The 26,628-nt window shown below is 44.7% G+C and overlaps 2 protein-coding genes and 1 pseudogene across 5 annotated transcripts in view; all 3 read left to right on the plus strand.

The window, feature by feature from the left end:
- The window catches only part of HGSNAT (heparan-alpha-glucosaminide N-acetyltransferase), a 56,599-nt gene extending 41,170 nt beyond the window's left edge, over window positions 1–15,429 (plus strand). For 2 of the 3 annotated variants that reach the window (XM_023214421.3, XM_023214422.3), the window contains exons 10-18: window positions 829–989; window positions 2,286–2,401; window positions 5,471–5,592; window positions 6,318–6,444; window positions 7,713–7,799; window positions 10,942–11,019; window positions 11,640–11,710; window positions 11,809–11,921; window positions 13,034–15,429. In XM_023214421.3, the coding sequence (XP_023070189.1) occupies window positions 829–989; window positions 2,286–2,401; window positions 5,471–5,592; window positions 6,318–6,444; window positions 7,713–7,799; window positions 10,942–11,019; window positions 11,640–11,710; window positions 11,809–11,921; window positions 13,034–13,215 (1,057 nt within the window). In that variant the 3' untranslated portion in view covers window positions 13,216–15,429. Of the gene's footprint in view, window positions 1–828; window positions 990–2,285; window positions 2,402–5,470; window positions 5,593–6,317; window positions 6,445–7,712; window positions 7,800–10,417; window positions 10,505–10,941; window positions 11,020–11,639; window positions 11,711–11,808; window positions 11,922–13,033 lie in introns of all 3 variants that reach the window. The other variant, XM_026453996.2, reaches the window with a different exon arrangement.
- LOC111544165 lies at window positions 13,966–15,429 on the plus strand (annotated as a pseudogene). Its single transcript, XR_002732058.1, has 2 exons — window positions 13,966–13,993; window positions 14,378–15,429. The product of XR_002732058.1 is annotated as an uncharacterized LOC111544165 (transcript).
- A 9,731-nt stretch (window positions 15,430–25,160) lies between these two features.
- LOC116418853 (inositol polyphosphate multikinase-like) overlaps window positions 25,161–26,628 on the plus strand; it is an 8,698-nt gene continuing 7,230 nt past the window's right edge. The window contains exon 1 of the mRNA XM_031935835.1: window positions 25,161–25,271. Coding sequence (XP_031791695.1) covers window positions 25,161–25,271 — 111 coding nt within the window. The remainder of the gene's footprint in view (window positions 25,272–26,628) is intronic.

A 26,628-nucleotide genomic window follows, 5' to 3' on the forward strand; every position in this document is an offset into this window, starting at 1 on the left:
CTCCCGAGTGAGATGACCCCAGTACCTCAGTTGAAAATGCAGAAATCACTGGTCTTTTGTGTCGCTCATGCTGGGAGATGGAGAGTGGCGCTGTTCCTATTCGGCCATCTTGCTCCGCCCCGCCCTTTGTTTCTTTTGTCTGATTGTTCTAGCTAGGACTTCCAGTGCCATGTTGAATTACAGTGGTGAAAAGCAGGCATCTTTGTCATATTCCAGATCTTGGAGGAAAGGCTTTCAGTTTTTCCCAGAGACACCAAGGAATGCAGAAAAAGCAAATTTTCATCTCTGTGATCTGCTGCCAAGCAATTAGAAAAATCAGTATTCTAACTTTTTTTTTTTTTTTTAATATAATTTAGTTTGGTCAAAGAAAAGAAAGGAAAAATGTGTATGACTCAGACTAAATGGAGAGAATAAAAGTAAGCTTTAATTTTTCTTTCAGGCGCAGAAGTGTGTATAGAAATGATTGAAATGTCTGTTTGTTTTTCAAGGGCTTTGAGGGTGTGCTAGTGAATGTCTAGTTACTTGGAGACATTATTGTGGCATCGAATCATCATTTCTTTTTGATAACGAAATGGGAGGGTTGTCCTTGGAAATTCCATTTAATATTAAAGAAATGTTCTCCTAAGACAGGACTTGAAGGTGCACCTTCCAGCCCCATGGGGCTATATTCTGAGCTCTTCCTCTACTGTTAGCTCAGTATTATTTCAGTAATTGGCTACTTTAAACAAATTATGGTTGCTTCTCTTTTATAGCATATTCTAAAATGTTACTGATATATAGACAAAAAAATTGGAAATGGCCACCTATTAATAACTGGATTCTTTTTAGGTTTGTGTTTATTATGGGATCTTCCATTTTTCTATCAATGACTTCTATACTGCAACGGGGATGTTCAAAATTCAGATTGCTGGGAAAGATTGCATGGAGGAGTTTCCTGTTAATCTGCATAGGAATTATCATTGTGAATCCCAATTATTGCCTTGGTCCATGTAAGTACCTTTTCCCTCTGTTATATATATTCAGGTTGAAATATGGAAACTATATGTTGTAATTTGAGAGAAATGCAATTCCTCCATCTCAGGTGCCTGCAAATAGGGTAATTATTGGGAAAGTATATACAATGGTTGTCTAACTGTGAGTATTATTATTATTATTTTTGAATTTTAGACTTGGGAGGAGCCTCTGAGACTACTCACACTCTTCTCTTGTACAAAGGAAAAGTCTGAGGCCAAGAGCGATTGAAGGTTTTCTCTGGATCATCTGAGTGTAGTGAGAGGCTATCAGGGACCAGACCAGGCTGCCTTGGTCTCCAACTTTGCCCCCTGCTAATGTGATTTCATCAGCTTTCAATAGTGTGCGGCAGTTCACGAGTCCACCTTCACTGGCACTTGTATGGCAGCTGGGTTTCTGGAAGGAGTGATATCTTTGTCATTAGTTTAGTGGTGTGCAGGGACAGCAGAGCTGAGGGAAGGCATGTGAACCCTCTGCTTTCAACAAGTATCAGAGTCAGGAGGGCACTAGTCACTGTCCTCAAGGGCCTTGCACTGTCATTAGCAGAAGAGGACACAAGTGTCTAGACAATGGCCAAATGGAGCCAAGCAGAAGAGGACACAAGTGTCTAGACAATGGCCAAATGGAGCCCTCAGGCAATACATACTTTTATAGGCACTAGCAAGAAGTGGAGGTCACTTCCAGATGGTGTTTCATATGAATGTGGCCTTGGTGGAACTCCAAAAAGGGAACCACTGCTTCCAGTAGGATTCATTTTAGGGTTTGTTATCAGGTCTGTTCTTCTGGTCATATGGTTGGGTAGCAGGTAGGGCAGGGAGTGTTAGTCAGTGGCATTCTTGTGGTGATACAGCTGGGTAGCGGGTAGGGCAAGGAGAGTGGCTTGTGTTGGGCCTGCAAGGTACTGGAGGACTTGCAGGTTGATTGCAAATTCCTAATAGGAAAGAGCCAGGGTCAGGTGCAGGCCTGGCTTTACCACCACACCTGAGTAAAACGCTTTGGTTCTTATCCTAGTCTGCCACCAGGGCAGCTTCCTGTTTTGAGGTTGAGCCATGTCCCTGACTGACCCTCCCTGTATTAAGAGGGATTGGCCTGTTTTTGGAAGCTGGGCTGAGCCCATGTCTCTTGACCATATATATTTCCATGTCCAAGAGCTTAAAAAAGACTTGCTTAGATGCAATATAGGTATGTCTTCCCTTTTCGGAAACAAATAATGTTGCCCTGGGATGAGACAAGAAGTCTTGGCTAACACTCGACCTAACTTTGGTCTTCCACAGTGTCTTGGGACAAGGTGCGCATTCCTGGTGTGCTGCAGCGCTTGGGAGTGACATACTTTGTGGTTGCTGTGTTGGAGCTCCTCTTTGCTAAACCTGTGCCTGAACATTGTGCCTCGGTGAGAAACCATGTTTTAATTAAGAAAAACTGTTTAAAAATTAAATAAATGTATTGTGTAGTGATACGCTCTCACTATGTTGTCCAGACTGGTCTCTAACTCCTGGCTTGAAGTGATCCTCCTGCCTTGGCCACCCAAAGCGCGAGGATTACAGGTGTGAGCCACCATGCCTGGCCAGAAACTGTGTTCTTGTTGTTGTTGATACAGGGTCTTGCTGTGTTGCCCAGGCTGGAGTGCAGTGGTGTGATCTTGGCTCACTGAAGCCTCAACATCCCAGGCTCAAGTGATCCTCCCTCCTCAGTCTCCTAATTAGCTGGGACTACAGGAGCGCACCACCATGCCTGGCTAATTTTGTCTATTTTTTTTGTAGAGACAAGGTCTCACCATGTTGCCCAGGCTGGCTTCAAACTCCTGGACTCAGGTGATTTTCCTGCCTCGGCCTCCCAAATTGCTGGGATTACAGGTGTGAGCCACCATGCCCAGCTAAAACAGTGTTTTTTTAAAAAAGGGAGAACAAAGGGGGATATGGTTTTTAGAACTTCTAAAATTTCTGCGTGAAATACTGTACATCTGCTAATCAAATACATTCGGATTTTCACTTTCATTATTTTATTTAATCTTTATATCAATTTTTTTATTGTAAGATACACATGACATGAGATTTAGCCTCTTAACAAATTTGTCAGCAGACAGTAATCACATGCATTCTTTTTTCCTCCTATTTTTAGTTGATATGTAATAACTGTACAGATTTATGAGGCTCAGAGTAATATTTTGATACCTGTGTATCATACAGGGTATAATGATCAAGTTTATCACCTCAGTTATTATCATTTCTTTGGGTCAGGAACATGCACAGTCCTTTCTGCTAGTTTCAAATGCATTCTTTTTTATTTCCTTCTTGGAAACAGGGTCTCACTCTGTCACCCAGGCTGGAATGCAGGGGCATGATCTCAACTCACTGTTGCCTCGACCTCCCAGGCTCAAGCGATTCTCCTGCCTCAGCCTCCTGAGTAGCTGGGACTGTAGGCATGTACTACCATGCCCAGCTAATGATTGTATTTATTGTAGAAACGACGTTTCACCTTGTTGCCCAGGCTAGTCTTGAACTCCTGGGCTCAAGCAATTTACTGGCTTCAGCCTCCCAAAATGCTGGGACTACAGGTGTGAGCCACCATGCCTGGCCCCATTCTTTTTTTTTTTTTGAGACAGAATCTCACTCTGTCCCCTAGGCTGGAGAGCAGTGGCACAATCTTGGCTCACTGCAAGTGCCTCCCAGATTCACGCCATTCTCCTGCCTCAGCCTCCCGATTAGCTGGGTCTACAGGTGCCCGCCACCATGCCTGGCTAATTTTTTGTATTTTTTAGTAGAGATGGGATTTCACCATGTTAGCCAGGATGGTCTCGATCTCCTGACCTCGTGATCCGCCCGTCTCAGCCTCCCAAAGTGCTGGGATTACAGGCGTGAGCCACCGTGCCTGGCCACCTGTCCCCATTCTTGATGGTATTAAATAATACCACCAGCATCCAGTTTGCTGGTTCAGTCTCATGGGACATTATTGTGATTTTTTTCAATTTCATTGTAGCATAACATATATATATGTAAAATTCATGTAACGTTTTGGTATCTATTCAAATGCTGTAAAATTCAGTTTTGAGGATGATCCCCAGGTAGGGCATGGGAGAGTGACGGTATTGTGCTTGGCTATTTGCATTGCTTCTTTATCAGAAGTGTGTCAGAGTCCCATCTCATTTGTGCTTACTTCCTCTCTTACTATAAATTGCTAGGTGGAGTTTACCCAGGTGACAGTTACTTCTTTCCCCCACCCACCATTAGTGACAAAAATTCTGATGGAAATGTTTAAAATCTTCCATTTGGGGTCCTATTCAACAATCAGTTAATAAAACTGTGTTGTCTTCTAGCTTCTTTCAAGATATGTAACTAGCAAGTTCCTCACTGAATCCCATGTTCTCTGGGTGCTTCCTGTAATGTTCATTATCTACTTTGCGGGGCGTTTTAGTCATTGTTGCTCTTTCCCCCTCTGCCCTTGTCATTAATGTGTCCCCTGGCTGTGTCCTTAAGGTGAAGGAGAGGCGAGATATGCATGAGTGGGCACGCAGCTTGGTCTGCCATGGATATCAAAGCTGCCATTTTCAGCCCTTCTGTGGGACCTGAGGGTCCACAGAGGCACATCCCAGGACATCACCATAGGGTGAGGGGTTCAGTGGGACACTAAGAACAGATGGGCTGCACCCTTTCTTCTTTCAACCACACAGATCCAAAAGTTTGAATTTCATTTTCTTACTTAAAAATTTTATTTTTAATTTTTAAATCACAGGTATATTGATGTATAATTCGTGTACCATAAAAATCCCATGTTGAAAGTGTACAATATGATGATTTTTGCTCTATTCAGAGTTGTGCAGCTGTCACCAGTCTATAATTCTGGAAGGTTTTCCTTACCCCATGAAGAACCCTGCACTCACCGCCAGTCACTCCCCATGTCACAACTCACCCAGCCCCAGGCAACCCCAGCCTACTTTCTGTCTCTACACATGTACCTGCTCTAAGACAGTCCCTATACATGAAGTCATATAACATGTGGCATTTTGTGTCTGACTGCTTCCATTTAGCATGGTTTTTGAGGTTCATCCATGTTGCATGCGTCAGCACTTCTTTCCAAAATTGCTGAATTAGGTTCCGCTTTAGGGATACACCACATTTTGCTCACCCATTTATCAGTTGGTGGACGTTTGACTTGTTTCCCCTTTTTTGCTGTTGTGAACAATGTTCCTGTGTGTATGTGTACAAGTTTTTGTGTGAACATATGGTTTCAGTTCTCTTGGGTGTAGGAATAGAATTGCCTGCTGATTTCTTTTGAATGGGTGTTTTGCTGTGAGATTTCATGGAGAGGGAACATCTGGAGAATGTAACGCATAGTCAGTAAGTTTTTGTATTACTGCCAAAATGGCCAAGAAAAGAGTCACTGGGAATTTCCCAAAGACGTGCTTAGTCCCCTTCTATTTGCATTTACTTCATGCGTGTTTTATTTTTCTGCCCCCGCTCAGGAGAGGAGCTGCCTTTCTCTTCGAGACATCACATCCAGCTGGCCTCAGTGGCTGCTCATCCTGGCACTGGAAGGCCTGTGGCTGGGCTTGACATTCCTCCTGCCAGTCCCTGGGTGCCCTACGTAAGCAAACCCCTGGGAGTCATCCCTTGTGCATGTTCTGTTCTGCCCAGTCAGAGGTTCTGGGCTTTCACAAGTCTCAAGTCAGAGGAATTCTCTTTCCCTCTCCCTCTTCCTTCTCCTTTGAGGCCTGCTTTGCATGGGGAGAGGAGATTGGCACGTGTCCGGGGTGATTTCCCTGTGGGTGGTGTGAGGGTCAGCTTGAATATAAATCGGGCCTCCCACCTTCACAGTGTGGGAGCAGTTTATTGGTGAGCGTGCATGAGCCAGAGGGATGTTTTCGCTGGCGCATGTTGGGGGTCTCTGAACTGGGCTGCATACATAGCCAATATACACCATGGTCGGGGTTTTTTTTTTTTTTTTTTTTTTTTGGGAGATGGAATCTTGCTCTGTTGCCCAGGCTGGAGTGCAGTGGCATGAACTCGGCTCACTGCAACCTCCACCTCCCAGGTTCAAGCAATTCTCCTGTATTAGCCTCCCAAGTAGCTGGGATTACAGGTGCACACCACCATGCCCGGCTAATTTTTGTATTTTAGTAGAGACAGGGTTTCACCATGTTGGCCAGGCTGATCTTGTACTCCTAACCTCAGGTGATCCACCCGCCTTGGCCTCCCAAAGTGATGGGATTACAGGCGTGAGCCACCGTGCCCAGCCTGAGGTTTTTTCATTCTCGTCCCTCTGTTTGCCCTTCTGAGGTCTTGTCATTTACATGGTTTTTGCCTTCCTAGTGGTTATCTTGGTCCTGGGGGCATTGGAGATTTTGGCAAGTATCCCAATTGCACTGGAGGAGCTGCGGGCTACATCGACCGCCTGCTGCTGGGAGACGATCACCTTTACCAGCACCCATCTTCTACTGTGAGTTCGCTTAGAACTGGGAGCTCAGGCTTTCAGAAGTGAAGGAAAGTAGAACAAGCCAGCCAACTTTAAACCGTGCCCATTTAAGAAAATGCACTGAGAACTGATGTTTATTTGAAAAGTCTGCTAACTTAATGACTTTAGGGTTCACTGTATGGCAGTGGGTATAATTATTTTGGATTTTAAAGTGAGAATGTGGAGCTGGGCACAGTGGCTCACACCTGCATTCCCAGCTACTCGGGAGGCCGAGGTGAGAGGATTGCTTGAGCCCAGGAGTCTAAGACCAGCCTGTGCAATAGTGAGACCCCATCTCTCTAAGGAAAAAAAAAAGTGAGAATGCATTGTGTAAATGATCATAGCACAGTGCTTTTCTGTACGTCTCAGGTCAGATTTCCTGGCAGCAGATCCTGAGACAGAGGGTCACATGCAGGAAGTTGATCAGGCAGTCCTTGCAGGGGAATGAAGGAGGCAGGACTGCGCAGAGGGAGAAGTTGACTTGCACTGCAGCCCCAACAAAGGACCCAGGGGCACCGGGGAGGCGCTGCAGAGTTGTTCTGAATTGAGGCGAGGGATTGGGCCCTTCCTACCCCCAGATGGTGCGGAAGGCCCCCTGCAAAAGGCTGATCCCTGGAGAGGCAGCTGTCTTCAGTCAAGGGCAGATCCAGAAGAGGCCCCTGTCTGAGAGCTGTGGTCATGAATACTTCCAGCAGCTGGAGGAATGAAGGCGTCCGTGCTGAAAGGGTTGGAGGGCTCTGGGGGTGCATGACAGCACCTATTACACTGTTCATTTCCAGATTTCTACACTTTCTGCAGTAACATTTATTTTATACTAAGAAAGATACATATTTTAAAATGTTATTTGCCTTAAAAGAAGATAGGAAGCTGTTGATGGTACAGTAGGGTTGACTAAAAAGAATAAATCTGGAAATTAGGAAGGTACGTGCATTGCATTTGAAGCTGGTCAGGGAGGCGTCATGTCACAAGGCCTGGGGCCAGTGCTGTTTGCTGCCCCTGCTGCAATCACGGTGGCTGCTGGACCGTGGCTTGTCCCTGGGCATCTCTGTTCCCTGCTGAGTGTCCACACCGCACACTTTCTTGGCCAGAAGCATTCTGCCTGTTATACCTATAAGTTAGCAATGAATTTCTGCAGTAAAAACAGAAAACCATGGTGTACTGGAGTGTATTCAGGTTTGTATTTGGTTTAGGAGCTGTTTGTGTGTGTTTTCGGGTCAGTGAATGAGTGCTGCCTTCTGCTTCTGTTTGTTAAGGTGCTTTACCACACCGAGGTGGCCTATGACCCTGAGGGCATCCTGGGCACCATCAACTCCATCGTGATGGCCTTTTTAGGAGTACAGGTATTTGTTCATTTCATTAGGTTACTTTTTCTGACAGTTTATGATGTTTTATTCACTCATTTAGAAACCATTTCATTAAAATAATTGGAAGCATATTCTGTCCTGTGCTATGGGTCTAATATATTCTGTTATCTTTGACAGATTGTGCAGAAACAAAAGTTACTGAAATTCAGCACATTCAAGTAATTAGATATAATTCTTATATTCCCCCCCAAAAATCTTATTTGTATGACTTATCTTAGCTTGGCAGTTTCTGGATAAAATGTTTCTCTTGCCAAACTGCAGTGGCTCATGCCTATAACTCCAACACTTTGGGAAGCCAAGGCAGGAGGATCGCTTGAGTCCAGGAGTTTGAGACCAGCCTGGGCAACATAGTGAGACCCTGTCTCTACAAAAAATTAAAAATATTAGCCAGGCATGACGGCACACGCCTGTAGTCCCAGCTACTTGGGAGCTGAGGTAGGAGTATGGCTTGAGCCCAGGAGATTGAGACTGCAGCGAGCCTTGATTGTACCACTGCACTCCTGCCAGGGCAACAGAGTGAGACCCTGTCTCAAAAAAGAAAAAAGGGTTTTCCTCATGGAGTATGCAGAATATGTGGGTGTTGGTAACATTGGGAAGTCACTGTGTCATTTGTCACAATTCTTTCATGTACCCTTGTATTAGTCTGTGTGTCCTGACCTAACAAAATACCCGAGACTGAGTAATTCATAAAGAACAATAACACTGCAGGTTCATTTGTCTGGTGAGGGTCTGGTCTCTCCTCCCAAGGTGGCAACTTGATTGGGGCATGTCGTTCAGAGGGGACAAATACCATGTCCTCACAGGGTGTCCCCACCTGCTGGTAAAAGGGCAGAGACAGGACTTACTGCCTCAAGCCCTTTTCTAGGCCATTCATGAGGGTGGAGCCCTCACGCTGCAGTTACCTCCCGAGGCCACACCTCATACTGTCACCTTGGTGATTAGGTTTCAACATAGGAAATTTGGAGGGACAGACATTCAAACCACAGCACACTGTCATGGCTTCAGAGCATGAGAATTTATACCAAAGTCAGTACAGGTTATTCTTGGTTTGTCTCACCTGTCTTTTGTTAAAGTTCTGAGCAGTCTAGATTTCAAGTCCCCAAAGTTCTCCTTGTTGGTGTTTGAAACTACTGTTTGAGGGGAGCTAACCGGGAGGGGAAAAGACTTTTGGAAAGCATTGCTGGCAGAACTTTCTGTGGGGATAAAAATATTTCTTCTCCGTGCTATCTAGTGGGGCAGTCCCTAGCCAGGGTTGCTGTTGAGCATTTGAGATGTGGTGAGTGTGACTGAAGAACTGAATTTTAAATTTTACTTGATGTAATTTTAAATTTAGATGGTTTGGCTGTTGAGTAGTGCAGATCTGAAGCATACACAGGTGACCCTGGAACACCTCGGGGCATGGGGACACTGTCCCCCCATGCAGTGAAAAATCCACAGAGGACTTTTGACTCCCCCAAAACTTAAACACTAATAGCCTGCTATTGACCCAAAGCCTTACCAATAACATCAACAGTTGATTCACACATATTTTATAAAAATATTGTGTACTATATTTTTATAATAAAGTAAGCTCAAGAAAAGAAAATGTTATTAAAGCCATAAGGAAGAGAAAATCTATGTCCTATTCACTAAGTGGGAGTGGATCATCATGAAGGTCTGCATCTTCCTCATCATGTTGAGTAGGAGGAGAGGGAGGAGGAGGGAGTGGAGGAGGAGGAGGAAGATGAGGGTGTGGATGAGAAGGAAGAGGAGGAGGGAGTGGAGGAGGAGAATGAGGGAGTGGAGGAAGAGGAGGAAGAGGAGGGTGTGGATGAAGAGGAAGAGGAGGAGGGTGTGGAGGAGGAGGGTGTGGAGGAGGATGAGGGGGTGTAGGAAGAGGAGGAGGAAGGAGTGGAGGAAGAGGGGTAGAGGAAGAGGAGGGGGTGGAGGAGGAGGAAGAGGAGGGGGTGAAGGAGGAGGGGTGGAGGAGGAGGGGTCAGTCTTGCTGTCTCAGGGGTAGCAGAGGTGGAAGAGAATCCGCGTATAAGCGGACCTACACAGTTCAAACCTGTGTTGTTCAAGGGTCAGCTGTACATTTTGGTGATGAAATAATTTTGTATTTAGAAATACTGCCTTTATCTCTGTAGCACTTTCTGGTTGATATTGTGCTTTTCCGTACATCCATGTAATCCCTACATATGCTTTCTAGGTAGATCTGTGTCCCTGGAGTGGTCAGTCCACTGGGGAGGCTAGGAGTGCAGATCTGGAGCCACACTCCCTGGGTTTGTGTCCAGCTCTGCCACTTCCCAGCTGGGTGACCTTGGGCGTGTGGCTGACCCGCTCTGTGCTTCAACAGCACCTACTTCAGAAAGGTGTTGCAAGGATTGAATAAGTTAATTCATGTAAAGTTCCAAGAACTGGCACATAAAAACATTGATTAATATTAGCTATTACTATAAATTATGTTTAAAGCTTTTTAACCTTTGATATTTTCAAAAATGAATTCCTAATTTCAGAGGGATTGTATGTAAAGTCCATATTTCACTGTTTTTAGATGTTTCCCTGCCTCCCCCACCCTGCGTCTGGTTCCACCCTGTCCCGGTCCCTCTTCCTAGTGCTGCTCAGACTGGGTCACCGAACAGGCCTGTCTAAGGGGACCCTTGTCACCTTTGTGGGGAATTCTCCTTGGGCCCTGCCTGAAAGTGAGAGCCACGGAGCCTGCCCAGGCGCCTCTTCTCCTCCTTTCCCCACACCCTGGGCTTCTGCATTCCCTGCAGCACTGGAGATGTGATGTGGCTCTCACGCTTCCCCCGAGCTCTGTGCCTGCTGCCCCATTCTGCCCAGGAGCCTCTTCCTGCCGGGACCCTCTGGTGCTCTGGCCTCACCTCTGTGGCTCCTCTCTGATGCCTCCTCCTCTCTGATGTCTCCTCCTTCCCAGAGAGGGTGTTCATCTCTGGTCCTCCTTCAGCCTCCACTAGTCAAAGGCAGGGGTGATGTTTCCCTCCTCCCTGTAATTCCAGCACCTAGTAGCGTGCCCAGCAAGTGAATCTCTTTGTCGCGTAGTTAAGACAGTGGATGAATATGAAATGAAAATATTCCTTTGGTGATTCTTTTGGTCACACTGTGTTATCTCCTCCAGGCAGGAAAAATATTATTGTATTACAAGGCTCAGACCAAAGACATCCTGATTCGATTCACTGCTTGGTGTTGTATTCTTGTAAGTAAGCAGCGTTCCTCACTGAAATTCCTTTCCTTCACACGTATATTTAAAAGGAATAAAATGTTTAGCAACACTGAGATAGCCATTGTCACCACATGGCAGCAGGTACCATTTTCTTCACTTGAATAACAGAGAGGAACAAATCTTTCCACCTAAATGCACAGATTTATTTTCTTAGGAAAATGTCTTTATCAATAAGACAGTGTTTGCCATCAGACAGCCAGGAATGCCTGAAGAAATGTGAGGTATGGACTCTATGTGGAGTGGTGTATCAGAGAGACTGGCCAAATCAGACCAGGTTGCAGACATCAACTTCCAGATTACATGGGAAAGAGAGTTGCAAGGTTGACTGTGTATTTCATCCTGACCGCAGTCATGCCTCTTCTCTGGAGTCACTGTCAGTTAATCAGTAAGCTTACCCTCTTCAACTCAGTAGAATGGTGAAGAGATTTTGGGAGAATATTTTTTAGTTCATACTAAAAAATATGTTTCCAGTTAAAAGAGAAAACTTTCAGCCTTCTCTACGTGATTAAATAACTAATATATATTGATGTTGAAACCAAATGTTTCTGAGATAATAATATAAAATATTAACATTCTTCTCTTCCCCATTATAGGGGCTCATTTCTGTTGTTTTGACGAAAGTTTCTGAAAATGAAGGCTTTATTCCAGTAAACAAAAACCTCTGGTATGTATGGAAAAAGCATGATTTTATGGATGATTGTTCATGTTGAAATTGGATTCGTTCTGCACAAGCACTGAAAATGCCTCCTCCACCCCTCCCAGGTCCCTTTCGTATGTCACCACGCTCAGTTCTTTTGCCTTCTTCATCCTGCTGGTCCTGTACCCGGTTGTGGATGTGAAGGGGCTGTGGACAGGAACCCCATTCTTTTATCCAGGTAAGTCACCTCCAACCCCAAACACAGCTGGGATGGTGACCAGGGGGGTGGGCCCAGGGACCGCTGGAACATCCTCGGTCTTGAGCCACTGCCCTAGTGGCAGGTGTCCAAAAGCCAGCCTGAGGGAGGAAGCAGCAGGGGCCACATTGTCCGAGGTCACATCAGGTGTCACTGGCCTGCTCCGAAGCAGTCCACCCCATTTTCACCCATCTAGGTTGTGGAGTCCTTGTATGACAGTTTGTGACCACCTGTTTCTTCAGTCTATACCAAATTGTGGAGGAGCGGAAATGATTCGGGGCACATTATCCAGTTTCTGGTTCTTAATAATGGGACTGTGCTTGCTTTCTTAATATAAATCCACTACCATAGAGATTGTGCATTAGAAGAAATACCAAGAGGTGATATCAAGGGATAAATGGAATGATTTGGATGCAGTTCCACCCAAGGACTTAGAAACACACCAGATCGTTTCAATGCCTCATTTCAGCTCTTTGATTTGAGGAATAGTTACATTCTTTGGACTGCAGATTTTCTGCCTAGAAAATATAAGTTATAACAACAATTTTAGCTTTCCTTTCAGATTTAGTATTCAAGAATTACGCTGTTATAAAATGAATATTTTCTAATACCCTTTTTATTGTTTTGAGACAGAGTCTTGCTCTGTTCCCCAGGCTGGAGTGCAGTGGTGTGATTTAGGCTCACTGCAACCTCCACCTCCCAGGTTCAAGTGATTCTTGTGCCTCAGCCTCCCAAGAAGCTGGGATTACAGGTGCACCCTACCACACCCAGCTAATTTTGTATTTTTAGTAGAGACAGGGTTTCACCATGTTGGCCAGGCTGGTTTTGAACTCCTGGCCTTAAGCGATCCACCCGCTTTGGCCTCCCAAAGTGCTGGGATTATAGGCGTGAGCCACTGCACCAGGCCTTTCAATAATTTTTTATATGGTTTATACTTAAATACCTAAGATATGCATTACTTATTTTTGGCAGTAGCCAGCAATGGAAGTGCACACTTTTTGTTTTTTCATTGAACTGGTTTCAAGAATTAAATAGACAGTCAGATATGACTCACCTGTAAGAAACATGATCTTCTGTATGTCTCTCTCCTTAAGGAATGAATTCTATTCTGGTGTATGTCGGCCACGAGGTGTTTGAGAACTACTTCCCCTTTCAGTGGAAGCTGAAGGACAACCAGTCCCACAAGGAGCACCTGACTCAGAACCTCGTTGCCACTGCCCTCTGGGTGCTCATTGCCTATGTCCTCTACAGAAAGAAGATTTTTTGGAAAATCTGATGGTTGCCACTGAGATGTGCTGCTGGAAGACGCTAGTAGGCCTGCAGGGTGGACTGAAGCAGCCTTCGTTAAAGGGAAGCATTCATTAGGAAATTGACTAGCTGTGTGTTTACAGACTCTGGGGGAAGACGCTGGTGTCCTCAAACTGGTTAACTGTGACACGGCTCGCCAGAATTCTGCCTATTTGTGACTTACAGATTTGAAATGTAATTGTCTTTTTTCCTTCATCTTCTGTGGAAATGGATGTATTTGGAACTTCATTCCAAGGAGATCAGCTTTAACTTTCCAAAAGGGAATTGCCATGGGTGTTTTTCTTCTGTGGTGGGTGAAACAATCTGAGGTCTGGTTCTTGCTGACCTTATTTCCCTGCAAACTTCCTTTCCATGCTTACGCGGACACCAACGTGAAATGCCGTCACTCCTACTGCGGCTGCTATGAAGCTTACTGGATGTGATGTGTCATAATTTAGTCTATTTTTTTGATTAAATGCAGTTTAATGTTTCCAGAAAGCCAAAGTAATTTTCTCTTCAGATATGCAAGGCTTTAGTGGGTCCAAAAAATGTCTATCACAAGTCATTTTTTCCTTTTCCTCTCTCGAAAAGTTAAGATACCTATGTGTTATTCCCATCCTCTCTTGCCTGTGTATCTGTCTGTCTGTCCATCATCTTCCTTCCTCCCTCTCTCTGTGCATCTGGATGGCAGCCACTGCCCAGGGGAGTGACTTGGGGAGGGCAGGCACTGTCCTTGCCCATGGGTCCAGCTGAGCCATCCCTGCTGGGTGAGATGCTGGGCAAGACCCTTGGCCCGCCTGGGCCTTGGCTTCCTCACTTGTGAAATGAGCGGGAAGATGACTTTCAGTTCCCTTCCACCTCTTAGACATGGTGAGGTGACAGACATCGAAAGCTTTTCTGAAATCTTCAGAAGAAACAGTTTCATTACAGAAAACTCTTCAAAATAAATAATAATGAAAATTTTAAAAACTCTCATTGGAGTCAGTCTTTTCAAGATGACCCTCCACAATGGAGGCAGTATTCCTACTTGTCATCACACAGCTGAAGACATTGTTTCTTAGGTGTGAAATCGGGGACGCAGAGACACAGGGCACTGTTCATAGGAGGCATCGTCACCCTTCTCAGTGTTCTGTGGGAATTTCCTATGTGAGGAAAACGTGGCCACAGGGTTGTGCTGTACCCACCCTTCTCCGGCGAGACAGCCCTCGGCCTGTGCCACTGCTTCCAGCCTCACCACTGCATGACAGCTTTTGGTCTGTTTCCAGCTCTGCCCTCTGCCCTGAATTCTCATCCGGCTTGTACTTGCCTGCTTGACCCCTCCACCTGGAGGCCAGCCCGTGTCTCAGGCTCAGCCCTACCCTCCTTTCCTCAAATTCAGAGTGTTTCCTGTTTAGGTTTCCCTGGCTTTGTGAATGGATCATGCGTCTCTAGGTACAAACCTGCCATCATCTTTCTGCCTGCCTCACCTCCACCGGATCTCCCCAGTCCTGTCTCCATCTTCCACCTGTAGCTGCTCTGTTCTTATGGTCACTGCCACATCACTCGAGTCCAGACCCTTGTTATCATTTTCAAACTGGCCTCTTTCCCTTGTTCCCCCATTCTTAAAGCCACCTGTCCACTGCCACCAGATTAAGCTTTCTCTAGCCAGATCACCTCTCTTTGAGAAACCTCCACTGAAACGGAAACGCCATTGCCTGGCACACATACTCACATACTCGCCTTCCCGTCTTGATCCCCATGCATCTTTCCAGCCTCCCCTCCCACTCTACTCCCTCCTGCCCCTCCCCTCTGAATCCAACCCAGCAGGCTTCTTCTGCCTCCATCACATCACAGAAGTACCTCCTGCTTCTGGTTTCAATTAGAACCTTCCCCGATTACATTTTCCTCTGAATTTTTTCCTATCTACATTTGATCTGTCATGTTTAAACCCCCTACTTCTAAAGGACCTTCTCTAATCTCCTCCTCATCCCCAAATAGTGTTTTCTTCCTCTGGGTTCTTGTAATGTTGGTATCAATCTCAGCATTTAGTGCTTCCTGCCTAGTGTGACAGTTACCTGTGTGCATGTGCAATTTCTAATTTCCCACGCTAGACTGTGAGCTTCCTAAGGCAAGAATCATGCCTTGTTGGTTTCTGTATTCCTCATGGCGCCAAACACAGTGCCTTGTACATTGCAGGCGCTAAATAAACATTTTTAAAGCAAAATGATGTGGATTTTTAAAATAAATATTTAAGTGCTGGTAAGATGAGCATGTGTCCGGGGTGCCCATGAAATGTTCATGGGGCTGTGTGGGGACAGTTGTCATTCCTCCTCCTGCCACCCTTTTCTTGCAGTGAGTCACTGTGGATGGTCCGAGCTGTGTCATCCCAAAGTTCAGCAGGGAAAGCTGAGCTGGGCCTCTCCAGATGAGTTTTCTAGAAGTGTTTCTCAAACTGTGGGTTACATCAACTTGGGTGTCTTGAGCTGTAAGGAAGGAACTCTGGAGTCAGCTGGGCTACAGGGAAGCTTGTCTAAGTCCCGCAGCAGGCAAGACCCAGCCCGAGCTTGCTGTTAGCTAGTGGAGGCAGCTGCTGCTGGCCCAGGTGCTGGACACCAGGCATCCCCTCTCCTCCCACGAAGGGTGTGCCATAATCCCCTTCAACGGGAAATGCTTCCCAGAAGCCTCTCAGCAGCCTCCCCTCCTGTCCCATCCGCTAGAAGTGCCTTGCTTGTCCCAAGACCAGCAGGGACAGGGAAGTGTCCGAGCCTGTGGCTGTGTGGAGGAAGGCAACCCCCTGCACAAGACTGGGTTCCTTTGGGAAGGGAAGAGGGAGTGTGTTGGGGTAAGGGGTAGAGCAGGGGAATGGTCATGGGGCAACAACTGCTGGCAGCTGCAACAGGTGCATGGCATCTCACAGGGAGACAGGGAAGTGCGAGCTTGTATGTAATGGAGCAAAAAAAATTCTATTCTGTAGAATGGGAAGAGAAAATGTGACATTTTTTATTTTTTTTTTGCATTTATATTCCTAATTCCTACTTACAATAAAGTGAATATACTGCTGCTATAGGTCATAAAATGTATCTTGAAAGATTAAGCCAAGTATGAACGGGTATTTGAGAGAGGAGAGTAACTCTTTGGAGACAGGTGCCCAGGTAACCATCCTTTGTGGTCCCCTGGGGTGCGCGGGGAGCTCTAGGTGCAGGGTAGGTGGAAATGCAGAGGACTGTAGGGTCTAGAGTGGTGACAAACAGGCAGAAAGGAGTAAGTTCCAGATCCTGGGTGCTCTCCAAAAGCTGGGATGCCCACAGGGGAGAAGGCAGCACAACCCTTAGAGAAAAATCCCACCACCGAAACCCTCTCCCCACCCCAGCCCCTTCTGGCCCCTTGTGCCCCCACGTCCCTGCACAGGGGATGGTGCAATCTTATGTCAGCCCCTGGCGCAGACAGGTGTGAATCACCATGGTCTGTGCTTACTGAGCTAATGCTTAGGGTGCTTCATGGCTTTCTATAGTAAATCCAAAATTTGTTTGGGTGACATATGACCAATGAAAGTTCTGTAAGTATGGGTATTAATGAACATTATGTGACAATGAAGGCTTTTGTATTATAGAAGCACATATTCAATGAATTCTAAGCACAATCCCAGTAGTATTTATCTCATTCTTAGGTCATCTTTGCAAAGCAGGCAAAACCAAGCCAGGTCCTGCTGCCTTGACTGATGGTGGGAAGAGGCGGAGTGTATGGGTCACCAGGCAGTGGGGAAGAGAGGAAACCAGCGTGGATTGCACTTCACTCTCCCAGCTCCATCCTCCTCCTCTCATTGGCGCTCTACAAAGCTCAGTAGGGTGTGGTTTCGTAGCCTGGGATGCAATAATCCAGGAATTATATGAGGACCCAGCCCAGGTGCGTCTTTGGGAGGCACACGTGAGTATCTGGAGTATACAGCAGACAGATGCACTGTTTACTCAAGGCACACTGTGCCAAGCCCTGTGCTAACAGAAGGTTATAGGCTCCAAGTGACTTATTCTTTGGGCTAACTCAACAATGGAGGAACTAATTATCCTTATTTTATATGAGGAAACTGCCACTTAGATGGAATAAATAAATAGACAGGATTGCATGGCTGGTAAGGGATAAACTGATGTCTCAAAGACAGTACATCTGATTGTACTTCAGGTGAGTTAGGCAGCCTCTTGCCAGCTCTTTATGAAAAGGCCACAGGTAGCAGAGCGTGTCATTTGAGCTTTTGATGAACAGGAGAAAACCTCAAATGTTGCTACTCATGAGAATGAGGTTAAGATTGTTACATTTGATGGGACACCCATTTTTAACTTTTTTTTTTTACTTCACTGGGAAGGAGGGAGACACCCATTTTTATCTTAATGCAGTCCATGAAAGTGCTTGCAAGGCTTACATGGGTTCAGGCCGGGCATGGTGGCTCACGCCTGTAATTCCAGCACTTTGGAAGGCCGAGGCGGGCGGATCACCTGAGATCAGGAGTTCGAGACCAGCCTGGCCAACGTGGTGAAACCCTGTCTCTACTAAAAATACAAAAATTAGCCAGATGTGGTGGTGGGTGCCTGTAATCCCAGCTACTCAGGAGGCTGAGCCAGGAGAATCATTTGAACCTGGGGGCTGGAGGTTGCAGTGAGCGGAGATTGTACCACTTCACTTCAGCCTGGGCGAAAGATTGAAACTCCATCTCAAAAAAAAAAAAAAAAAAAAAAAAAAGACTTACAAGGGTTTTGAGTCTATCTCTTGGATAAGACTTATGTGGAATATATTTTACCTCAAAAAGCATTTATTCAGCCACTGATAACTCTATGAAGCTCTGTAAAGTATGTATTCATTAGACAGATTAGGTGTTTCATCTGAGATGGGTAATTGTGTTTGTAATAAAATGTATTTATAAATAAGTCTGATCATGAATATTTAATAACTAGTAACCACTTGAATACATGTCTTTGGCCAGAATATTTATATATATATGTGCCTACACTCTATAATGCCTATTATGTATAATTTTTATATATACACTTTATATTATATTACAATATAGTTGCACCTTTTGTGGCTGTTGTGGGCTTCATTACCCACCAGGGTATCAGCCATGAGATCCTCAACAGTGGCAGTGAGGAAATCAGGTGCTCATGGGCCAAGCCACTGGCCACAGTGGATCTCCCACAGGAGGGGTCCAGAGGGTTCGGGGGAATGGCAGCTCTGCTCCTGCTGAGGGTGCCAGGCAGCTTCCTAAGCCTATAGGAGCTCTAAAAGTCTCCTTTTTCTAGACATGAGGTTTAGTGAATGGTGTGGCTTGGATGTGATTTGTCCCCAACAAAATTCATGTTGAGCTGGGTGCAGTGGCTCACACCTATAATCACAGCACTTTCGGAGACTGAGGTGGGGGGATCACCTGAGGTCAAGAGTTTGACAACAGCCTGGACAACATGGCAAAACCCCGTCTCTACTAAAAATACAAAAATTAGCCCGGGGTGGTGTTGCACACCTGTAGTCCCAGCTACTTGGGAGGCTGAGGCAGGAGAATCGCTTGAACCCGGGAGGTGGAGGTTGCAGTGAGCCAAGATCGCGCCACTGCATTCCAGCCTGGGTGACAGAGCGAGACTCCCTGTCAGAAAAACACAAATCAAAAATCTCATGTGAAATATGATGCCAATGTGGCAGGGTTGGGAGATGGGGCCTAGTGGGGGATTTTAGGTCATGGGTGTGGACCCTCATAAAGAATGCCCTCTTCCAGGGGTGAGTTCTCACTCTCATTATTTTCTGCAAGGGCACGTTGTTAGAAAGAGTCTGGCTCTCTTGGTTTCTCTCTTGATTCCCCTCTTGCCATGTGATCTCTTTGCACACACCCACTCCCCTCCCACTCTCCACCATGAGTGGAGGCAGCATGAGGCCCTCCCTAGAAGCGGAGCCGATGCCAGCCCCATGCCTCTTACAGTTCGCAGCCTGCAGAACCCTGAGCTAAATAAACCTCTTTTCTTTATAGATTATCCATTCTTAGGTTGTGTGACAGCAACACAAAAAGGATGAAGACAGGGAGCTTTGCTCCGATTGGCCCGGTTTGATCCTGCCCCTGGCCTGGGCCATTCAAGATGCCAGTGCTCAGTTCCACTGCTGTGTTCCTGTGGGCCAGCCCCTCACTGGGATGCCGTTGGTGTACACTTGGCCTAGAAGTGCCCATGATAGGACCCTTGTCGTCCTAGTGACCAAACCTAACTTTTCATTTGACTATTTATTGTAGAAAGAAATGCGCTCTGGCTGGTGGTGGTGGCTCATGCCTGTAATCCCAACGCTTCAGGAGGCTGAGGCAGGTGGATCACTTGAACTCAGGAGTTTGAGACCAGCCTGGGGAACATGACAAAAACCCATCTCTAGCAAAAATACAAAAAATTAGCTGGGTGCGGTGGCATCGCTTATGGTCACAGTTACTTGGGAGGCTGAGGTGGGAGGATTGCTTGAGCCCAGGAGGTAGAGGTTGCAGTGAGCTGAGATTGCACCATTGCACTCTACCCTGGGTGACAGAGTGAGACTCTATCTCAAAAAAAAAAAAAAAAAAAAAAGAAAAAAAAGAAAAAAATGTGTTCTTCAGTGGAAAACTTTACCCTGTTTAGAAGATACTACACCAGTTTATCTGACTGTAGCCTGCACTCTATGTGAGTATTTTTGCAACCCTTTGCAAGTTTTAGGTCACTGATAGACACGCACAATGCCTTGTCCAGTCCAGGGTCAATTTTCTCTCCTCTCACATAGTAAGGAAGTGAGCTTTCTTCCCATTTACATACTCATTTAAATACTCCTGGTTAATATTCCTCTAGCTGTTTCTTGGATTCTTTTTTTCTACTGGTTGTCGTATCTGCTAATCTCTTATAAGTTAAATAAAATATTTTAACATGTGTTATAACATCTTTATGAATGCCAGACTTAATTTTTTAAAAAAGATATATTGTAAGCATTTTTAAGGTCACATCAATAAGCCCAATCGATTCAACTACTAGGACCACATAAATTTCTACGACAGAAAATTGCATCAAACGCATAACTAAAGCCTGGGTGTGTCTTTTCTTGGCTCTCCTGAGTGACTGCAAAACATCAATGGAAATTTGTTGACTCTACTTTTCTCATTTCAATTTTCCATTCTGTTAATTTCATGTTGATGAGTTTTTTGCCACATTTATAGATGAAAAGCTATTTCCACTTTTGACGCAATGGTTTGGAGTTTATTTAATTCTTTTTATTAAGATAAAATTTATATCACATTTAATATATTAATCATGTTAGAATTTACAACTCAGTATAATCCCAGCACTTTGGGAGGCTGAGACGGGCGGATCACGAGGTCAGGAGATCGAGACCATCCTGGCTAACACGGTGAAACCCTGTCTCTACTAAAAAAATACAAAAAATTAGCCAGGCGAGGTGGCGGGCGCTTGTAGTCCCAGCTACTTGGGAGGCTGAGGCGGGAGAATGTCATGAACCCGGGAGGTGGAGCTTACAGTGAGCTGAGATCGCACCACTGCTCTCCAGCCTGGGCGACAGAGCAAGACTCCGTCTCAAAAAAAAAAAAAAAAAGAATTTACAACTCAGTGCTTTTTGTTGTGTTCACAAGATTTTACAATCATCACTACCTAGTTCCAGAACAGTATGACACCCCCAAAAGAAACCCCACACCCATTAACCACTCACTTCCTTTGCTCCCCCTCACTCCCTAAGGCCCTGGCAACCACTAACCCACTTTCTGTTCCTATGGATTTGCCTGTTCTGGGCATTTTTGTCATTGATCGTGTTGTTTTCAATAACTGTCCATGTAGAGGCACATATCAATGCTTCTTTCCTTTGTACGGCTGAGTACATATCCATTGTATGAATATGCCTCAGCTGTGTATCTAGTCTTCCATTGATGGATATTTAGGTGGTTTCCACTTTTTGGCTATAATCAATAACCCTCATATGAAAAGCATATCAAGTCTTGGTGTGGGCATATGTTTTCATTTCTGTTGGGTATATCTTCCGGAGTGGAATTGCAAGGCCATATGATAGCCCTATATTAACCTTGGGAGAAACTTCCAAAATGTTTTCCAAGATGGCTGCCTCATTTCACCACCCCCCAGCATTGCATGGGGTTCTAGTTTCCCCACGTTTTCACCCACACTTATCTGTCTTCTAAACTATACCCATGCTAACAGGGTTTAAGTGGATGTTAAGAATGTCTTCTGTGCTCATTGCCCTCTTGTATCATTTCTTTCTTTATCCTGATGTGTCATCATTAATAATTGAAATGTCCTCAGAATATTTGTCGTAAGTTAATTTACATATAAAAGGCATTTACAAGGGTATAAAATGATTTCCTCAGTGAATGGAGTTGTCTCATTTATTTGCAATGTACTGGATGATAGATTTGATTTTCTCATGGATTTAATAGCACACACAATCTTTCCATGGCTTTTCTTTTTTTTCATGATTAATGAAATAAATTTGAAAGATGAATACCTAAACTTGAAAAATATGGGAAAAAGTGTCACTGAAAACAATGACCACTTTTGGTGAATGCTTCCAAATATTAAAAAAAAAAATCTTTTTTTAGTTTCTAATTATTCCCAGTTGAGTTGAGTTGACACCTCCTAGGAGGGCAGAGGCTCTCTGTCATGTGACTGCTCACAGTGGTGCTTCAACCTCGGCCTGGGGAGAGTAAATAACTGCACCGCATAGAAGCAGTCAAGGCAGCCCACATAAACTAGAGCTATCTGACTAGCTTAGGCGATTGTCTAGTCCTTCCACAGCAGGCAGACTTAAGCCTGGATGCCCTGGGAATGGCCCATGAGGACAAAGGGGCTGACTGTGGGAAAATAGGCAGTGATCAGTGCAGCCATAGAATGGAGAATATATTATATAGAAATCATTTTTCTCTGTTTTCTAATTTATTACCATAAGGTTGTTTATATTAGTCTCTAGGGGTTTAAAAACTACCAATTGTTTCAATTGTGTTTATTAATATTTAAGTTAGTCTCTTCATCTTTTCCTCAACATTGCACTAGGTCTGTGTATTTTATCATAATTTTATTCATTTTTGTTATATTCTATGTAATAATTGTTCCATATTTTATTATCTACCTTATGATTTATTGTTACACATTACAGCATTTAGCTTATGCTTCTATATATAAGTTCCAGAGACTGACATCTAGCACACATATTGTTGGCATCCTCTATTCTATTAACTGAATTTGCAGTTATCTTATTTTGCCTAAAACTCTTGAATCAAAGAGAGTGCACAACTTGGATTTGGAGGGGTTACATTGTCTTTTAGTCCAAAAAATAATATTTATTAGGAATATTGCCTAGTTTTAATCTTTAAAATTTAAAATTCTTTAATATATTATTTAAAAATATTATTACATTATGGGTAACAAAGCTAATCTCTTTGATTAAAATATTTTATGTTTGTTAAAACTTTCTTTGAGGCCAGGCACAGTGGCTCACGCCTGTAATCCCAGCACTTTGGGAGGCCGAGGTGGGTGGATCACGAGGTCAGGAGATCGAGACCATCCTGGCTACAATGACACTTTGTCTCTACTAAAAATACAAAAAAATTAGCTGGGCGTGGTGGCAGGAGCCTGTAGTTACTCAGCTACTCAGGAGGCTGAGGCAGGAGAATGGCGTGAACCCGGGAGGTGGAGCTGGCCGTGAGCAGAGATCATGCCACTGCACTCCAGCCTGGGCGACAGTGGGAGACTCTGTCTCAAAAACAAAAATAAAACAAAAAAACACTTTCTTTGAGAGCAAAATATTTCAATGGTTTCGTTGTGCTGAAAAATGTGATATAAAGCTCAGGTTCAACATATGTCAGTTAGGACAAGCGTGTGTTTCATATTGTTGAAATTTTTGAATCATCAATAAATGTTATCTGTGTTATCACCAATATAATCACAAAGGGTCTGTTGAAATTTTTCACTGTGGTCAAAGAATTGTACATTTTATCTTATGAGTCTGTCAAGAGTTCCTCCTTATTATTTCAAACCAGCAATTATCTTCCCTAAAAAACGAAGCCATGGGCATTTTTCTCAGATACCTTGTCTTCAGTTCCTCCATGGACAGTGGACAGTTCCACCATAGATTCCTTCCCAAAGTTCAGAATGTGTGGTTCATCCCACTTCTTTGGAGCAGGCTAATTGAGATTATCGCTTGAGAGATAAGCATACAGAATATTCTACCTTCAAAGTGTTCCAAAAACCAGTTGGTTTTCTCTGTGATCCTCTCCCTCTTTTTTTTTTTTTTTTTTTTTTGAGATCAAGTCTTGTTCTGTCACCCATGCTGGAGTGCAATGGCACAATCTCGGCTCACTGCAGCCCCTTGACTCCTGGTTCAACCGATCCTACCACCTCAGCCTCCCAAGTAGCTGGGATTACAGGCATGCACCACTGCACCTGGCTAATTTTTGTAATTTTTAGTACAGACGGGGTTTCACCATGTTGGTCAGGCTGGTCTCCAACTCCTGACCTCAGGTGATCCACCTACCTTGGCCTCCCAAAGTACTGGGATTACAGACATAAGCCACCATGCCCGGCCACAATTCTCATATTTATTAGCTGTGAATCAAATTCTAATTAAAACTTCGTGATAAGATTCTTGACTGGGTGCGGTGACTCAGTCCTGTAATATCAGCTTTTTGGGAGGTTGAGACAGGCGGATCACCTGAGGTCAGGAGTTTGAGATCCGCCTGGCCAACATGGAGAAACCCTGTCTCTACTAAAACATATGAAAATTAGCTGAGTTTGGTGGTGGGCGCCTGTAATCCCAGCTAGTCGGGAGGCTGAGGCAGGAGAATCGCTTGAACCCAGGAGGCAGTGGTTGCAGTGAGCTGAGATCATACCATTGCACTCCAGCCTGGGAAACAAAGTGAGACTCCATCTCAAAAAAAAAAAAAAAAAAAAAAAAAAGAAGATTCTCGTGCTCACTTTGCCCCACCCAGGCCATTCTGTTTACTTTTACCTGAAAATATTTGAAAAATGTGCTACTCTCTTCCCACAGAAAAATCATATATCTCAAATGATTAACTTTCTTTTCAGGATTTAAGGTAAAATGACAAAACTGGTCTTTGATGTCCCACAGTATCTGATACACTGTTTTCCCTCATGCTTCATTCCAGGTCACTTGCTGTGGTGTTCCTGCTCTTCCTTTTCACTTTCTTGAGAAGCAATTACTCAGTCTTTTCCATCTTATTAAACTCTTCTTACATTTCTGTGTCCAGTTAATTTCAGGATATTTTTAATTAATTGGTTTTACATTACATACTCACATAAGCTTTCCATTGTCTCCAAGTTATTAGAGGCCCATTTAAAAAAGAGAAAATAGTTTTTAACCTCTAAACTTCTTCACTAAAATGTTTAATAAATGAAAGTTATACCAGCACTTTGGGAGACTGAGGCAGGTGGATCACCTGAGGTCAGGAGTTCGTGACCAGCCTGGCCAACATGGTGAAACCCCATCTGTACTAAAAATACAAAAAATTAGCCGGGCGTGGCGGCAGGTGCTTGTAATCCCAGCTACTTGGGAGGCTGAGGTAGCAGAATTGCTTGAACCTGGGAGGTGGAGGTTGCAGTGAATCGAGATGGCGCCACTGAACTCCAGCCTGGGTGACAAGAGTGAAACAATCTCATAAAAAAAAATTAATAAAATCATTTTCAAAACATTTAGTCTACACCTGCCATTCTCACCTCATGACAATCCTACAAAGGCAGAGGCTCTGTTTCCGGATCACACTCTCTGTCGTGTGACTGCTCACAGTGGTGCTTCAACCTTGGCACAGGGAGAGTAAATGACTGCACAGTGAAGAAACAATCAAGACAGCCCACATAAACTAGAGCTATCCGACTAGCTTAGGAGATTGTGTAGTCCTTCCACAGCAGGCAGAGCTGAACCTGAATGCCCTGGGCATTGCCCATGAGGACAAAGGGGCTGACTGTGGGGAAACAGGCAGTGGTCAGTGCAGATGTGTTCACCAGCTACCAGCTGGGGTTAGGGTACTTAGCCAAAAATGGTGTGAAGGCAGAGGTGAGGGGACAGAATGATGCAAAGGTGCTCACTAGAACAAGGATGCTTTGGGTCACTCTGAACTCGGGGAGGACCTGGGGGGGAGGTTAGTCCTGTGAAGGTGTTGAACCCACTGCCTGTGCCTGTGCAGAATAAAGACCATGGAGCTGCTGGCCCAGGTGGTGAGGCCCAAACACAAAACATTGTAGGATCATGACAACATTATATGTAGTAATATTGTAATTCTGTTACTACCTATTGTACAACAATATCCCAAATCTCTTTTCCATGTGTTATTTTTGTTACTCCACTTGTCAGTCATACTCCTAAGAAAAACGGTATTTACCAGCATGTTCAGCGCCCAGCACAGGAGGGTGAAGGCCCCAGTGTATCTGGGAGCGTGTAGTTTCAGCTCTGCCCACCTGGACTTTGTGGGGCCGATCGTGATGGCCTGGAAGATACTCAGGAGGCAGGTGGTGCCCGTGCACACACCCCTGCCCACTCGGTGAAAACAAAACAAATTTGCACCCAGTGTCACTGAGGAAATGTTTCAGCCCCAAAGTGGCCATTGCTTGTGGGACTCCTTTAGAGAGAATGACCAACGAGTTGGCTATAGTCAGGTGCTGGAGAATCAGATCTGTGGACTTGAACATGCATCTGGTGAAATAAAGGAAACTATAATGATAAAGAAGAAAGCAATTGCCCAGGAATCCTACTGTGGCCTGAGATAATAAGATCACTCCTATTGTCATATCCCTGGCGGCCATTTGCCATTTTTCAATGACTTATATTCCTATTCAGAGTGAAAGGATCCTGTGTGAAAACAGGAGGCCTGTTGTACCATGGCAACAGAAATCCACTCTTGTGGACCATAGTTTTCAAACCATTAATTGTCTTTTTTCTGAGAGTTTTGCTATAAAAATATATATATGTATATAGATACACATTCCTAGCATAAGAGTGTTAATAACAGTGTTTTATGTATAACTGTTACAACAATTCTCTGAAGTGCTTTATTGTTCCCATTTGATGGGTGAGGCAATCTCGGGCACAGGAAAGCTGAATGACACTCCCAAAGTCACTTCCTTGTAAGAGGCAGTGTCAGAAGTTGCTAGTGTACTATGCTGGCTTAGCAGCAGACATATTTATTTATTTATTTATTCTGAGAAGGAGTAGAGTGCAGTGGCACCATCTCGGCTCACTGCAACCTCTGCCTCCCAGGTTCAAGTGATTCTCCCACCTTAGCCTCCCGAGTAGCTGGGATTACAGGTGCCTGCCACCACACCTGGCTAATTTGTGTATGTTTAATAGACACAGGGTTTCACCATGTTGGCCAGGCTGGTCACAAACTCCCGACCTCAGGTGATCTGCCCCTCCA

The sequence above is a fragment of the Piliocolobus tephrosceles genome, chromosome 7 (genome assembly GCF_002776525.5).
Source record: "Piliocolobus tephrosceles isolate RC106 chromosome 7, ASM277652v3, whole genome shotgun sequence".
Lineage (NCBI taxonomy): Eukaryota > Metazoa > Chordata > Mammalia > Primates > Cercopithecidae > Piliocolobus > Piliocolobus tephrosceles.